The following is a 16,877-nucleotide window of genomic DNA, read 5'->3' as shown; positions in this document are numbered from 1 at the left end:
TCACCAGCACAGAGTCCAGTTATAGACCTGTGTTCCCCGGGGTTTGTTGATGTGTCTGGTCTTGTTCAGTATCTTCACTGATGACCTTGATGAGGGGATAGTGTCCACGCTCAGTAAGTACACCTATGATACAAAGCTGGGAGGAATGGCTGACACACCTGAAGTCTGTGCTGCCATTCAGCAAGACCTGGACAGACTGGAGAGCTGGGCACTAATAAACAAGAAGTGGTTTAACAAAAGCAAGTGCAGAGTCTTGAATCTGGGAAGGAATAGCAGCAATTATCAGTACAAGGGCATGCAGTGTTGTGTGGGCACATGGGTGTGCAAAGGAAGAACAGTGCTGGGATGGGCTGTGGTGGGCCAAAGATGCATAGTGGACTGAAGATGGTAGATGCAACTCTGGACCAAAAGTCATGCAGCAGCTCATGGAGTGTCACTGGACAAATCAGGCCGTGCGCTCTTTGTGAATCTCTAATTGTGATGGTTTATTGATTGACTGCAATCAAACTACAAGTACTGAGTTGGGCAGCAACTGAAACACCGCGCACTGCAGCCGCTGCCTTGTGATGTTTCTCCTCTCAGTCTTTCAGCTGCAGCTTCTGCATCATCTCTGCAAGGCTGTTCATCGCTGCAGAGAACTGGAAAGAAACAAAGCAAGCGTAGAAGTCGGACAGAAACAATCTAGGGAGATCTCATGAAGAAACTCTGACCAGTAAACATCCAGAATGGCCCCGTGTGGAACAGCATGTTCCTTTCATTCAGGTCACTGACACTACTTCCCAGGACACACTGCCTATGCTCTGTCGTGGAAAGGCTGTTTCAAAGGCTGCAGTGCCCAACATGGCAAGCTTCTTTATCACAGCAAAACCTTCTGGCTGTTACCAACCACATCCTTCTCAAGCCAGAGGAAGGCGTCCAAGCTCCCCATGGCAGCTCTCACTGACAGTGTCATTTCCTCAAACACACAGCTGGCTGCTTTTCTATTCCATTGCTTCCCTCAGGATTTTACCATCTCTTTCATATCTGACAGATGGAGGCACTGAGACCAACAAGAGAATGCGTGTCTGTGTTCACCAAGGACTCACCTCTATATGTGCAGCTCTCTGAGAAGCCTTTTTCAATTCCCTTCTCCTTTCTTTTTGTCGTTGTCTTCTTTCTATAAAGCAAGAATACCAATGAATTCATTTTGTTTACAGCAAAACTGCAGAAACATGGGTGCTGTGAAAACAAATGGCAGTCCAATGACAAAGCAAATGGGACTAGGAAGCCTCTCAGACATTTCCAGGGGGACATACAGAAGACCACTGTGAAATTAACAGAAAGAGATGCATTTAGGTATTCTGGCACCTCACTGCCTTTGGACTTTGTAGCCTTCAACTCTTATCCCCTCTACAGAGCAGGAAAAAGCAAGCCCTAAGCAAACTCAATGTGTTGCACTTCACCAGGATGGTACCGCAGCACCTTCTTACCTCTTTGCTTGGAGCTCAGTGCTGGGGCAGGCCCAGGGTGTGCTGCTGGGGCCAGCACACTGTCTCTGTTCTGGCCTCTGGCTCTTTTGGTAGCAGGCAACTCCGCTGCAGTCTGTTTCTCTTTGTCCAAACCCTTGCGTTTACACCCAGCCAGGGTCTTGGAGACAAAGCTGGGACCTGCTGTTACAGGAAGCCCTCCAGCCTGAAGATGAGCTTTCTCTGAAAGCACTTCCTGCACCACTTTCGCATAGATGTTTCCATTTAGCTCCAGGCATACATCTGTTATAATCAAGAAAGGAGAAGCAGTAAGATTTAAAGAGTGACCAAGGCTAATTTCTGTAGCAAAATGGGCCACAATACTAGGAAATCTCATCTTGCGTGTTCACAGTAGCGGATCTTAGGATCTTAGCTGAAGGGTGGGTTTGCATTTCAAATCTGGACAGGGAAGGTAATTGTAAATCCCAGGGATGAAGACCTCAAGCAACACGCAGCAAAAGGAGTATGAAGAAAGAATGGACAGAAAGCCTAACTAGAAAGACATTGAATCAAACCCTGATGCCTGTTGTGCATCTGTACCTCTCCTGGGTGCCACGTCACAGGCTGCAGTCCTCCCCAGACTTTCCGCAAGGCTGCGCTTGGCTGGAAGACCGCTTGTGTCAGCTTCTGGCAGAAAGGAACAAGCAATACTTGAAGAGCATCTCCTGGGAGGAAGATTTGAGCGCAGCCAACCACCAACTTCCACTATTCAAGTGTAGTTCCTACCACTTGCCTTTTTGCTGCTACAGCATGGTGCCATTTCTGCAGTAAGCACAGATCTGCAGTGGACTTCCTTCACTCTTCCATCACACACGCACCCCTTCATGCAGCCCTATTTAGAAATACCCACATTCTGGAAAATACAGACAAAAAAGAAACAGGCAGAAAAGCAGCACTAATACTTTGTCACTGGTGGGAATCTCCACAGAAAGTGCTGTGCTAAAGGTGTGAGGTTAAGGGATCATCACTGTCACGATAAAAGTCACAGCATGGAAGATTTAGCGATGGCGTGCTGACTAGAAGGAAAAAACAACACTTACCTTGGAGCTTGTTCATTTTCTCTCCTATCATCGGATATCTTCTCATCATCTACGTAGCTCTGAGGTTGGCCAAAGCCTGTTGCCATGAACTTTGCTAGACAAACAGTGCTGTGGCTCAGAGGTATTACACCAGCACATAGCATAGGAGAACTCTATAACCCAAGTGTCGAGGGAAGAAGAAAGGGGAACTGTTACAATTAATTACGTTCGCTAAATTGATAATTGTAGGCTTCTTGTCACACACTACTGCCTACAGCAAAACAGCACAGATGTTGACAACTGTGATTTCTGCATACAAGCAACCACTCGAGGCTGAGCACACTCTCCTGTCTCTTTGCCATGCCTAGGAAGACCCAGAAGAGCTCAGTGTTCTCTTGCTGTTAGTTTACATCCTCCAAGCACTTCCAAAGGCACGCTGCTCTGTAGAAAAAGCTGAGCTGCCCAGAAAGTTTGTGCAGGAAGAAGGCAGCAGTGTCAGTGCACGTCATCCTGGGGGATCTGAATGCATTTGTGAAGAGAACAGGGAAAGGAGAGGGAAGAGAGCAAAACCAACAGGCACTAGCACTGCTGCCCACAGGGGGCGGGGCTTGAGGCAGGGCCTGTGCCAGAGGGGGGCCTGGCACAGTTAGGGCCAGCTCAGGGCCCAGAGCAGAGGGGGAGCAGGCAGAGGCAGGGCCTTGGGGCCCAGGATGGAGGAGGACCAGGCACAGCTGGGGCCAGCTCAGGGCCCAGAGCAGAGGGGGACCAGGCACAGCTGAGGCCACTGCAGGGCCCAGGTGAGAGGGGAACCCAGCACAGTCGGGGCTGCTTTGGGGCCTGGGCCGGAAGGGGGCCCGGCACAGCCAGGGCCTATCCCCCTTTTTTGCACATATGAAATGCTCCCAGCTGTGCTGCACAGCAGAACATCTTTCAATGGAGATGAAAGCCTGTGAAATGAAAGAATCCTTTCTTATTTCTTTCACATTTGTGTTTGTTGACTGCAGTTCCAACCAGGTGGAATCGCAGTGTCTTGCAAGTGACACCTGGAAGCAGGTACAGAGTGGAGACCCAGCACCCTCAATGTCCAGGTGAGTAACAGCAGCCAAGGAGGCCTTTGGGCTCTGCAGGGTCCAAGTGTGGAGCATTACACACAGGAACAGCTGAGTCTAAAGACAGTGGCAGAGCTGCAGAGCTTGCCATAGTAGGGAGGCACAGTGGCTCAGCTCATTTCCCACAGTAACACAGGAAATAAGAGCCATGAGGGAAATGCAGATGCCTTCTGCCCCCATCAGAGGGGAGGAATGAGCTGCACTTCCACAGAGACATTCCTCTCACAGCCACTCACACCTCAGGTGTGGAGGGATGAGCTGGGGCTGCTGGTGGCAGCTGTGGAACACTGCCATCTGTGGTGCTCCATCCTACCTTGGAGGTGGGCATGTAGAGCTGAGGACCTTTGTCACTGCACAAATGACTGCAAGCAGAGATGTAGCAGAGGGAACATAAAGCATTTAATAACTTATCATACAAAGCAATGAGTAATAGAAATGACAGTATTTCCAACCAAATATCCCCCATCCTAGCAGTCATATCTGATCTCTACAATCCCACCCAAACAATTTCCCAGCCCCCTCCAATTCCTCCTCACTATCCCACCCCTGAATTTCCTTCCCCCAATTCCCACACAGTAATTGCCCACACTAATTACCAGCATGCAGGGCATAGAGAACACCTGTTCCTTGTGTGCAGACACCTGAAAAAAAGAAGTGTCAGGGAACTGGAGGTCTGTAGCAGGTTCTGGAGGCTCTGCATAGAACGTAACCCCAGACCACAACCCTATCAGCTGCTGGGGCAGCATCATCCCTGTCATTGGGGGATGTTGCCAGTGGTGGACAGGGACACAGGGAGAAGCCACACCTTGGTGTAGCTCTGATCTGCTCATGTCCAGTCCAATCCTCTATAGCACTTTCCATCTTCTGTCCTTTGTTCTTAACCGTATCCTTCCTTCTCTTCTGCTCTTTTCCTTTCTTTTAGGTGTCTTACCTGTATCTGCTTTTCCCCTCTTCTGTTCTTTTACTGCTCTGGTCAGCATCCAGTGTCTGCACCACAACTCTAGGTTTTGGGATCGAGAAAGGTACACAAGGCATAGATTTGTACAAGAAAAGCTCTCTTGCTATGCCCAACAGGTGACAAAAAGGGGCCCTCAGGACCACAAAGGCAGCTTGTTTCTCCAAAAATAAATAAACTTAATTCTTTTCTTTATAAGAAGCATTAGAATCTTACAGAGGAGATGAAAATCATCTTCACTATGCTTTTAGACTGTACATAGACTAGACCAAGATGTGTGGTGTTGCTTTGATACCTTATGAGGAGCACCGGTATCAGTGGATGAAGCTAACATTGTCTCAGAAGCACAATAATGGAGTACTTTTGTTCATAGTTGGCCTGAATGCAGTACAGGAGTGTGTTGCAGTAGTACTTGTTCTGAAATTCTAGGCTCTGACAAAGAAGTTTAGCAGGGTCCAAAGCACTTGTGAAAACAGTAAAATATTATTACTTCCTGTGTTAACAAATGAGTCTGTTACAATAGGATGATGAAAATAATACTGCTTTAATGTGCTAATCATCAAACAGAGGATCTAGTCAGATTTCTAACTTCCAGCTCTTTAATTTTAGAGGTCTAGTTTGGAGCCTAGGGGACGCATACAAGTTTGCCTGCGTATTAAACCCTTTACGGCACGGGAGAGAGCAAATGGATCGCAGGTAAGGCATTTATTTAATCATAAACAAAAAAACAACCCTTAAAGTATATATGTTTTCTTTCCTGTAAGATGACCTTTTAAAACTTTTTTCATGCCTGCATTACTTGTGCTTCCTTGTAATAGGGATGTGTTTCACTTGAGGACTCAACAAGCATCATACTGAAGTCCCCTAAGAGCTCATTGGGAAGAATGAGCAATAAAACTTTAGGACAGACAACACAGAAGTTCACCTTTTCACGGGTAAATTAATTGTCTTTAAATGATATTAAGTTATTTGTGGAAAAAGTTGCTTGTCTTCTGTTACTTCATATAAAGCAAACAAGTTTTTCTTAACTGTCTTTAGAATTATCAACGTGTATCTGACTCCTTACAAGTACCTAAATATTGCTTAAACAAAATAAAGAGATTAACCAGCTTCTTGGTAACATTCAGGTGTTTGGACCTGAAGCAACTCAAGAAGAATTCTTTGAAGGTACTGTGAAGCAACCAGTGAAAGAGTTCTTAGAAGGATGTAATCGCCTTGTTTTTACGTATGGCGTTACAAATGCTGGGAAAACTTACACATTCCAAGGTATGAGCAGAAATGCTTTTTCCTTGAATTAATTTCTTAAAGTGAGAACTACTTCTAGAAGAGAGAGATGTTATGACTTCTTACCTAGTTACTCAACAGGCCTTGTACGTTGCCTTCTTTTGAATACTAGTAGCCTTGAAAAGTCGTCTTCTTCCATAACAAATATTACTAAATTTACAAGTGTGTAAGACAGTCTACACTACAATAGCTTTGGTTTTTGTTCCTACTATAAATGCGTGCATCTTAAATGCTGTTCTTTATTTGAAGGCAAAGTATGTCTGAGTTTGTTTGATTTATTGTAGGCAGAAATTAAACATTCTGAAACATTTGATCAAGGTATTTCAATCTTTTTTCAAATTTCTGATTTTAGTAATAACAGCAGCATAGAAGATTGTGTTCCCTGAGCTTTAGTAGTACAGAAATAATACATCAATGTCCTTTCTGGCTGGGAGCAGTTGTTTTTTATGTTTAATATTGTCATAACAAATGAAACGATTGGGTTCACAGGAAACAAATTCCCCTTATTTCTGTTATTTAGTGTTCTGTTACTATGTATTTCCAATAGTTTTATATGCGTGGAGCTGAAGACTTTCCCACAGTAATACCTTTTTAGGACTTAAATATTAAGAATCAACAGGGTAGTATGTTCAAAAATTATCTTTCTATGCACCTTCCATACAGCACTATAGAAATTCTTCTGCGTATTGTCCTCTCTTGTGTTCATGACTGACTTTAAAACACTGAAGCTTGCTTGGTATTTAGTGACAGTGGAAAAACTAAGGCGTGAAGTAGGCAAGATGTGGAGGTAGTTGTGTGCTGCAAGAAAAGGCAATGGGAAAGGAGCTGAGTTACTTTAACAGTTTTTATGAGACTTGTAGATATTTATAAATAGGGTTTGTGGGACGAACAGAATGTTGTAGCAGAGACATCACTCTGGTTGTTATTTCAGGGATGTTTCAGAGCGGGAAGGGAGCCTGGTAAACAGTTGAAAATCTGCACGTCTGTTAAATGTGGGAGTTTGCTGTGGGTTATTTTTTCTTCTTAAGGCTAAGCTTATGCAGAATATTCTGGCTGTTTTAAAGTGATGCCCTGTAATGTCTAGGGAATGGGATGTGAGCTGTTGCTTAAAGCCAGTATTTTTCAGGGAACAGTCTAGTAACACTGCAAACATTGCTTCAGACTGTAACTGGCCTCTAAATTCTTTGTGTATACTTTGAGATTAGAATCAGTTATCTTTGTCTTCATTTATGTTTATATGTTGCTTACAATAGTAACCTGGCCCTTCTTTTGTGTATTGCTTACAGGGACAGAAGATGATGTTGGTATTTTGCCAAGGACGATGGATATGTTGTTTAAAACTGTTGGAGGAAGGCTATCCACAAAAATGGATCTGAAACCTATTCGGTGGAGAGATTACGTAAAACTCACTAATGACAAAGTGAGAGAAGAAATTGCTCTTAAAAATTCGTTGCTTCATCTGACAAAAGAGGTAGGAAACTACTTTATAAAGAAATGATGAGTACATGCATCTTGTGATAGTTCAGTGTTATCCTTTCCATTCTGTAATGAAAGAGGGTTCTGTATTTACACACAGTTTTCTATTTGTCTTTCTGTTCCTGCTGAAAAAGAATGAAGCATCTTATTAGTGGTGTGCTACACCGCACTGGGGTATTTTAGTTGTGGAATATGTTAACTTGATCTTACTGATGAGTTGGTTAAGTGTGGACTTCACAGTGTGAAAGGCAGGTGGCAGTAAAATTCCTTCTGAATTATTTCAAGAGCACAGCTGAGTATGAAGTCTGGCTCCAATGATCTTTAAGTATTTCGGGGAAAAACAACACCTGTTTTCTACATGAACCAAAGATGTGTAAAACTGTTCTAGGTTTAGTGAGTATGTGGAAAGAAAATGCAGTGGATAGCTATATGCTGATCTCATCCTACTCCATTAGAGAGTTAAGATGTGATCGTGCGATATAGGTGCCTCCTCTAGTTTCAAGACCCGTGTTCCTAGGTAAAATACTTGACCTTATAAGCTGAGTAGGTACAAGCTTTGCTGACTATACAAAGCCAGATCTGGGTGAGTGTCATGTAGATGAAAACTTCTATGTTAAAAGTTTTACTTCTAAGCATACTGTATCTGGTAGGTGAGATTCCTCCTCTTCAGTAGATGAGAATTTCTTTCTACTTTTGTGCTGTATAAAAAAGCAACACAACCTGAAGCCTGGGAACTGAGTATACATCTATGAACATCATGAGATCTACATGTTGGGAGCTATTCTGTATTTTCTATGACCAAACTACTTAAAAATATTATATTTACAAAATTTAGTCATAACTTCATTTGTGTAACACTTTGATAGCCTGAGTTAAGAAATAATAAGCTGCTTATCTACATTAAGTGATCAAGTATTCTACCTTAACTTCCTTTTCTGAGAGTTGACCTAATAAGCCATAGGATATGGAAGTCCTGAATTAAGAAAATCCCAATAAGAAAAATATTTCAGGAGTCCAAGATTCATGAAGGGTAAAATGCAGGTTATAAATGGGCTATTGAAAATCATCTTATTAAATAACTCCTTTTCCTGTTGGGGATTCTCTCCCTATTTGTTCTTTTTCTTTCTGAATCAGGAAGCTGAAGTGCATCAGATCTTATAGTAAAGGAATTGTCAGAAATGAGTAGTAAGGTGAAACCAGTCAAAATGTGTAGCCAGGATTTTTGTGTTGGCACCTTGGAACTATACTGTATTGTTTTGTGGTAGAGCAATACAGCTGCTTTTAAAATAAATAAATAAATAAATAAATAAAAGCAACCAGTGGTGTATTGGTGCTGTACATCAATAATAAATCCTAAAGTCTCTGTTTTCTTTCGTAGGTAGACCATCACAACAGCACTAATGACAAATCCCCAGCTGATTCTAAGGGTATGTTTTATATTAAACAGTAGCAATTAGAAAAGCTTCTGTAAGGTCAACGACTGGCTTTTTTGGCTAATGCTGATAATAAAAGGATTATTTAGCTTTTATTTGTAACAGAATGGAATAATGGGCAGGACATCTGGGCAGAAAACAGAAGGAATAAAATGGCTAGGAGACTACTGGGACATCTATCATAACCTGGTTTTATGAGGTGAAAGTAAAACAAAGAAAAAGAGTATGATTTCTGATAAGATCCCTAGTGGTTTTCCGACAGGCCTTTAGGGCACTTAAGAACTCACTAAATACTTTTTTTTCCCTAAAAAGTCAGAACGAAGTGTCCTTACTAGTTCAGTTCTCTATATTGTAAAGACTGAAGAGTTCTGAATATTTCTAACCCAACTATAGATGTTAGATTGGGTTTTGGAAGTGAAAAAGCAAGCTTTATAGCAGGTGTGTCTTTGCAAATGTGTAGGGCAAGCGTCTTGACTTCCAGATACTTGGTGTTTGTATGAGAGGTGGGGATTCTCTGTGTTTATGTTCTGGGAAAAGTTTTAAGCTGTAAGCTTAACTATTACTTATTTTTAAATGCAGCTAGTTTTACTGTCTCTACATTGACTTGTAATATTTTCTACTTTGCAGGTGCAGAAAATCTCTCAGAAGGATCAGACCAACTTAACAGATTATCTATAGATGATTTTGTGAAGTTCTCTGGGTTTCATTTTTTGAGATTTACAATTAATGTTTTTATGATTTACTGGCTCCTTTATCAAATGACAGAAAAAAAAGGACACTTTGCTTTGCTCAAGACACCAAGGGATATTCTTATGTAAAAGGTAACTAGAATACTTTGCAAACTGCCAAGCTTGTCATGGAATAGTGTAACAACATTTCTTCTGAGATAGAAAACTCTTAAATGTGTTCAGTGTAGCTCTAGAAGTGTCTGCTTGAATGTGAAGGCAACAAGCTACATGTACGTATCTGCATCTTCAACAGTATTCTCCTTATTCCTGTACTTTGCCCATAAAGCCTGTGTGAACTCCACTGCCTTCATCATCCTTGAAAATGAGAGCCATACAGTCGTTATAATGCAGACAAAATCCAGATAACCCATCCCCAATAAAAACTACAAGCTAAAACAAAAAACTTCTCAGATTGACTTCTGCACCAATGAATACAAACTTTGGGCTTCTGTAGTTTAAGAACTTAGCTTTTGTACTTTCAGTACTAAGGCTGCTTGCTTAATTTGGATGGAGCATACTTTAGTATACTGGTAGGATAAACTGTTGTGCTATACTATACCTTGCCCTTTTCTGTGGGAGGAAGAATCTTAGTCTTATCTGCCATCAGCTTGTCATATGTTTGAGGCAGAGTTAATGAAGTATTTTATTGTCTTAACTAAATGTTCTTAGTTTGTATACCTTATTTCTTGTTCACTTTCTCTTTTGCTAATGAAGCTTGCAAAAATCACTTTTCCTTCTTTTGAAAGGTTTGCAGTGGGTTCAGATTTCTGATTCTAAAGAAGCTTTCAGACTTTTTAAACTGGGACAGAAACACCGGAGTTTTGCAAGCACAAAGCTAAATACTTGCTCCAGCTGAAGGTGGGAAACTTTCACTAACATTGAGTGTAACATAGTGTGGGGAAGAGGGATGAATGAAAATATTGTTTATGGCTTTTTTTCGGGGAAGAGGCTTTAAAAAGGCTTGATATCTAGTGTTCCATGTGATATTTTGTGACAGTTTGTGATTCTAGTGCTTTGAACTAGAAGGATTAGTCCTTCAAGCAGATAAGTGCATACAAAAGCTAAGTGTTTTATCAAAAACTCTCAACAAAACAACTAAGCCTTCTTCCATGTAAGTAATGGTGGTTCATGAGGGGGAAGAAAAGCAAAATAAACCAAGACGGAATGTCTCTTTAAAAGGTTTAATGCATCTAGTAGAATTATCGTTAATTGAATCTGGAATAAATCCAGCAGTGTTTTGAACAGATGTTACAGATTTTAGAAAATGTGTGTATTTCTGGCTATTGACCTTGCTTCATTTCTCCTTTTAGCCACAGTGTATTTACAATTAAGGTACTAAGAATTGAAGACCTTGAAATGCCACGAGTGACACGAGTCAATGAGTAAGTTCAGAGCAGAGTTCCCTTCTTCTTTTAGGATGAAATTGTCAGTTACTTTCAGTATTGATGTATTGATATTAGGCTACGGACACTAGGTTCCCTGATACAGCCTCCTGTATGAGTGGTGGTTCCCCATTTCCTGTCATTATGCAGTACTAAACCATCAAGTTGTAATGCTGTTCTATATCTTGTGCCCACTGTTCCACACAGTGTTCCTTTATCCTTCTCACTCAACTTCTGAACTAATGTAAATCCTCAGAAGGAAGAATATGGCAGAAAAATGGAAGCTGTGTTGGAAAAGAGTTTGGCAGGAAGTAGTGTGCAACTTCACTAGGAAAGCAACATTAAAAAGCATGAAAGGGTTCAAGAAATTGTTCCCCTAGGAGGAGTGGTTGTGTTGGAAATGATAAATAATCAATGTACATTCAAAGGCAAGAAAACTTAATTTTCCTTATCTGCCTTCAGATTATCACTGTGTGATCTTGCTGGTTCAGAAAGGAATACCAAGACGTGCAATGAAGGTGACAGACTGAAAGAGAGTGGAAATATCAATGCATCTCTCCTAACTCTAAGCAAGTGTATTAGTGCACTCAAGATCAGTCAGCAGTCAAAGTAAGTCCTTGTACAAACTGTAAACTAGTTGTAGATTTAAGATATCATGTACAATGTTTAAACTATTGTTTAAAATGCAGAGTACGAAACTATGTTATGAGTGAAAACTATCTGTAGGCTTCTGCAGATGTGTGAAGACTTAATGATCTAAGAAAGTGATCTATAAACTTGCCTTCTTTTTGTTGTTGTTTTTTGTTTGTTTGTTTGTTTTTTCAAATAAAACCATTCCAGTTCTAAATTTCTGAATGTGTTATCATAGACTTAAGCAAATTAGCGTTGTGGTTTTTTTGTTTTTTTTTTTTCTGGCCTTGCCTTCTCAAACAAGTCCTGGGGCAGATTATAAAATTTGTTTTCACTATTTTCACTTTAAATGTGTGAAATGTTAGACCTTTTCCTCCTTTGTTAGTTAGTTGCATTTATCATTTAGTTCTGCTGTAACAGTTTTCCTCAGGGATATTGCTGTGCTTTGTCCTAGCCAAGAGACATAGTCAGAATATATATATATATATATATATATATATATACACACACACATATATATGTATATATATATATAAAATTTGGAAAAAAATTATATATAGATATATATAATTACATATATACATATAGATATATATAATTACATATATACATATATATATATATTTTTCCAAACCTTGATGCAACTTCATCATTCTTTCTGATCTAGCTAACCAAATTCAGAGAGAAGAAAGCCTGCTTGCTACTTCTGTCTGAGGTTGTGCTCTAAATGAGTGCAGACAGAGCTTTCTGTATTTTAAACAATGTAGTATTTATTTACAGTCACAGCTGGATATAATTGCAGAATTCTCTGCTGATTCTCATTTGAAGGTGTCTTTCTGTCCCAAAGATGAGGTGAGCTCTGTGTTCATGAAATGCCACACTGTGCCTGGTAGCCTATTCAAATTCTGTTATGCTTAAAAGTAGATGAAAATAGGCCTTGCTACTGGATTAGTCTCTTATCTGTCTGTCCTTTCTAGGGAAGAAGGATTCCTTAAAATTAGCTGCTGCTTAAAGTGCTTTGATTTATTCAGAACTGTTTTATTTGTTGGTCCTGATCACTTGAAATTTTAACAATATGGGGGAAATGTAGTGATGACTTTGATAGTAATTTTCTTTAAAATAAGAACTCATTTACCACTCCTGCACTAAAGCTACTTATGGGTCACGTGTGTTGTGACAGGAGCGTAGCTATGTGAAGCTTTTAGCTCTGTTGGCAGAATTCAGTAGCTGTAAAGAGTCCAGCAGGTAACCTCACTAGAGAACAGTGTGTTTAGTCACGCTTTAGGAGTTCTCTCCTAATTTTCTGTACATCACCAGCTGTTTGATTCAGTGGCTTAACCTTGGTTTAGGAAACACCAGAGATGTTGTGATAAGTATATGCTTCTTTATTTCCAAAGTATTTACTATTGTCCTTTCCTAGAGACAATATACTGAGAGAGTGGTTATCTCTGATTTTGTTGGGTACTGTTTTCTTAGAAGTAGATAGGTCAGTTTGCCAGATGTGGTAAGGGAAAGAGAAAGGTGAGAGAGAATTTAAGCTAACGTGAGGCTGTATGACCTATCTTAGGCTGGATGTTGAATGTACTTTTTGTTTTAAATGTTCTCGTGGGTTGTCTAAGAAGATAATGGCTGCATAGTAGCTGGAACAATCATACAACCTGACTGCAAACTAGCAAAAAGATTAAATTCAAAACAACCCACAACTCAAAATGATTTAAAGACTAGTGCAGTTATTAATGTGTTGTCTTCCACTTGGATAGCTCTCACACTGAAATGAAGCTGTTCACTTCTGCTAATCGGATTTGTTGTGGTTTTTGGCTGAATCTGGGTGTTTGTCTCCATACAGCAGTCAGGTTTTTTAATTTAGTGTTTTAGTTGAGCTTAATTTTCCTACAGAGTTTTCTAAAAATCTCTACTGGGGTCTTTGTGTTTCTTTGGGGTGTGAGGGCAGAAGCATCTTCTGAGAATCTCATTCCTAAAAAGTATTCAACCTAACAAGAAGCAACTTGTTACATCTGGAGGAGATTTTATGCTATTTACTTAATTTTTCTCTCTTCTCAAAATATGATCCCATGTAGGAAAGCAAATCCAGCTACCCCATATGTTGCTGCTGTTGTAATTTTGAATATTGTCCAGTTCAAGTGTTGACAAAAGAAGATTCCGCACAGTCATCAATTTTTCATCTGAAAGGTAAAGAGGAATTCCCTTTTCTGCCCCTATCATCATTGGTCGGGTGAGTAGCAATGATGCCCGGTGTGCTTCCATCAATGGAGCAGAATAGGCGGAAGACTGGGGTGCAGGCTGACCTCTGCTGAGGTGAGTGGGGGCTCAGGGTGTTGCTCAGTGGTAGATTTGTTCACACTGAGCTCTAACAGGAAACTTGCTCAACATCGAAGGCCTTGCAAAAGTCTGGCTGAGTGATGTCAGTTGCTTTTCCTTTCCCTACTGATGCTGTCACTCCACTGTAGAAGGCCACCAAAGCGACCAGGCTGCATGTCTCCGTTTCCGCTGTTTCTCCATTTCCTTCTTGTTGCTCCCTGTAACCAGCAGGTTCAGCCATGCTGCTTTCCTGCCTCCTCTACTGTGTTTCGTGTGGTCGGGATGGAGCTCAGAGCTCCAGCTCTGAGAAAGGTTTTCTGAGAAAGTTACCATCTCTTTTCCATTCCTTTACCCCTAAAAACAGTTTTCCAGTGTCTCTCATGCAAGAATTCTTTGAACAGCCTGCAGCTGACTCTCCTGAAGCTCAGGGTCCTGACTTTGCTTTTTGCCAGGCCTGCATTCCTTGAGATGAGGAACTCTAGGAGGGCATGGTCACTACAGCCCTGACCACCTCCAGTCTTAACCCCTGCTGTGCACCATGTCCAGTAATGCTTCCCTTCTGCTTGGTGTGCTTAATGCTTGGCCCACAAAGTTATTGTCAGTGCACTCCAGCAGGCTCTCAGACAGCTTGCAGCAACTGGGATTGGTGCTGGGTGGTTGCTGGGAGGTGTCTCAGCAGAAAAGCTGGGCTGGGGTGGGCGTGCTATGTCAGTCCTCATCGCAGCTGGCAGAGAGAGTTAGAGGAGGGTGATGGGTGCTGCCTGCTCTCAATGCTGCTGCACTGAATTTGGGGCACAGCAGCACACTGGTGAGTGAGCTGGGAGGGAGACGGACTGCTGCTGTGCATGGCTAGGCCAGAGCTGGAGGATTGTCAAACACGTGAGTCATGCTGGTGCAGCCATTGCAGCTGCAGCAGGAGTAGAAGACAAAGAGGTTTTGTAGAGGACAGAGGGTGGTGATTCATGGTTTGATGTCCAGGTGGAGGCCGATAACAAGTGGTGTCATCCAGGAGTCTGTCTTGGGACCAGTGCTTTTTTACATGGTTATCAGAGACACCAATGATGCAATGGAGTGCACCCTCTGCTGTTTGCTGAGTGGTGCGGCTGATGCAGTGGAAGGAAGGGATGCCATTCAGAGGGAGCTCAACTGAGAGGTTGGCCTACATGAATCTAATGAGGTTCAACACAGCAAAGTGCAAGGTTTTGCACTTGGGCTGGAGGAATCCCAGGCATTTCTACAGACTGGGAGGAGCAGTCCTGAAGAGAAGCCCCGCAGAGAAGGACCTGGGGGTCCTGGTGGATGAAAAACAGAACGTGAGCCATCAGCGTGCTCTTGCAGCTCAGAGAGCAACTGGTCCCCTGGGCTCCATCAGAAGAGGGGATGGCCAGCAGGGACAGGGAGGTGATTGATCTTCATGATCCTTGAGGTCCCTTCCAACCCGGGCCATTCTATGATTCTGTGATTACACTCGCTGTCAGAAATAACAGCAGCAGTACAGATGCTGGATATATTTTGGGACAGTTCTTGTAACCAGCTGATTTTAAGACCTTGCCCGAGTCAAGAGTCTAAATTGAGTGTCAGAAGAAAGCTGGTAAAGTGGCTATTGCTCATTCTTTTTCATTTGCTGATTCTTTCATTCGGGTTCCTTTTCCAAAGGAGATTCTGGTGATGGAAGCAATTGAAGAAAGAACCAAAGCAGCTCTTGCCAAGAGTGCTTGAAGTCCCTGTGGAGAGAAGCAAAGAACTTGGGCTTCCTCTGGGATGCTCCCCACCATGTCTCAGGAAGGAGACAACTGCTGTTCCACTTTCTGCTCTGTGTGTGGAAAGGTACATCTGGGTTTCTTCTGCTTGTTTATTTTTTCTTTTTCGGGCTTTGAAGGAGAAGGGGTGGAGCAACGGGAGACTCACTGTTCATTTGTTACCTCATGAACAGGATGGATTCTGCACTGACTGTGAAAAACCTGGGCTAGTAGCATGGGCATGTTTCAGGCTGGACTTTTCCTTCTTGGTTTCCTTTTGGCTACAGGGAGACAGCTGTCTAAAGGTGTGTTTTCATACCCACTCTCCAAAACCATGTTTCATTGTTGCAGGTGGTTCAGTGTGCTCTTGCAGTGCAGATGCTGTAGTTTGCTGTAGAATCTGAATGGTTTCTGTTCCTAGGGAAGGACTGGGAGGAGGTAGTGAGAAGAGAATTCAATGCCTTAGGTGTATCTTAGTGAGAAATGTTGGCATGAGGTGCTGAAAGTCTTGAGCTGTCAAAGGCCAGTGAGGCTCAGACTCCTTAACCTGCTGGAGCAGGGTGGAAGCAAGGAGTGGGCACTGCCGTCACATAAGCTGCACTTGGTTCTGGTCTGCCAGGTCTGTGCTGGCCTGGATTTCTTCTGAGAAGTTTGTTGGAGCTGCTTGGAGTAGTGAAGGGTGGGGAAGAAGTGCTGCTCAAGAGCTAAGGCTCTGCATGATCATCTTGGATGGTTTTAACCATGATATCTGAAGACATAGTTTCCATCAGAATGATCCCAACATTGTGCGAGTGTCTCAGATGTATGAGAGCACCCGCCTCCTCCAGCTGAGCCATAGGAAAGCTAACTGTGCCCAGTAATTACAGCTTCTTCTGCAGATTGAATATGCTTCCAAGTGTTTTTCTTAGTGATCAATAATGTCCCAGCACTCTGAGATTCCATTTCTGGCACAGTCTGGAGCATCTCTGCAATCCTTGGGTACTGGAGGGCACGTGGTGAGTGCGTGGACAGGGTGGCACAAACGCGTGCGTGTGCTGAGGAGTTGGGTTGCACACAGGTGCACACAAAGGGGTGTTTGTGGAAGGTGTAGGCACGTACGTGTTCCCAGGGGTGGTTGGCACATGTCTGTGAATGCAAAGGAGGGCACACGATGCAGTGCGTGCATGGGGGTGTGCAAAGTAGGCAGGGTGGTGAATGGGTGTGCGTTTTCACGTGGATAGGGGAAGGCTGGGGTTACAGGTTGACCTGTGCTGAGGTAAGTGGGGGCTTACGGTGTTGCTCAGTGGTAGATTTGTTCA

General features: G+C 42.4%; 1 protein-coding gene across 1 annotated transcript; it reads left to right on the top strand.

Moving 5' to 3' along the window:
- Window positions 1–1,763: 1,763 nt before the first annotated feature.
- Window positions 1,764–8,798, top strand: LOC146753033 (kinesin-like protein KIF20B). The gene is made up of 7 exons (XM_085531072.1): window positions 1,764–3,321; window positions 3,529–3,612; window positions 5,198–5,284; window positions 5,407–5,523; window positions 5,716–5,854; window positions 7,159–7,343; window positions 8,727–8,798. Exons 4-7 carry the CDS (start codon window positions 5,473–5,475, stop codon window positions 8,796–8,798), a joined length of 447 nt encoding a protein of 148 aa, XP_085387198.1. The 5' UTR covers window positions 1,764–3,321; window positions 3,529–3,612; window positions 5,198–5,284; window positions 5,407–5,472.
- Window positions 8,799–16,877: the final 8,079 nt, after the last annotated feature.

This window comes from Coturnix japonica, unplaced genomic scaffold, assembly GCF_054131305.1.
Source record: "Coturnix japonica strain WE unplaced genomic scaffold, WE-NBRP24 Scf040, whole genome shotgun sequence".
Classification (NCBI taxonomy): domain Eukaryota; kingdom Metazoa; phylum Chordata; class Aves; order Galliformes; family Phasianidae; genus Coturnix; species Coturnix japonica.
The sequence above is the reverse complement of the archived record's forward strand: the minus strand, read 5'-3'. Positions and strand labels throughout refer to the sequence as shown.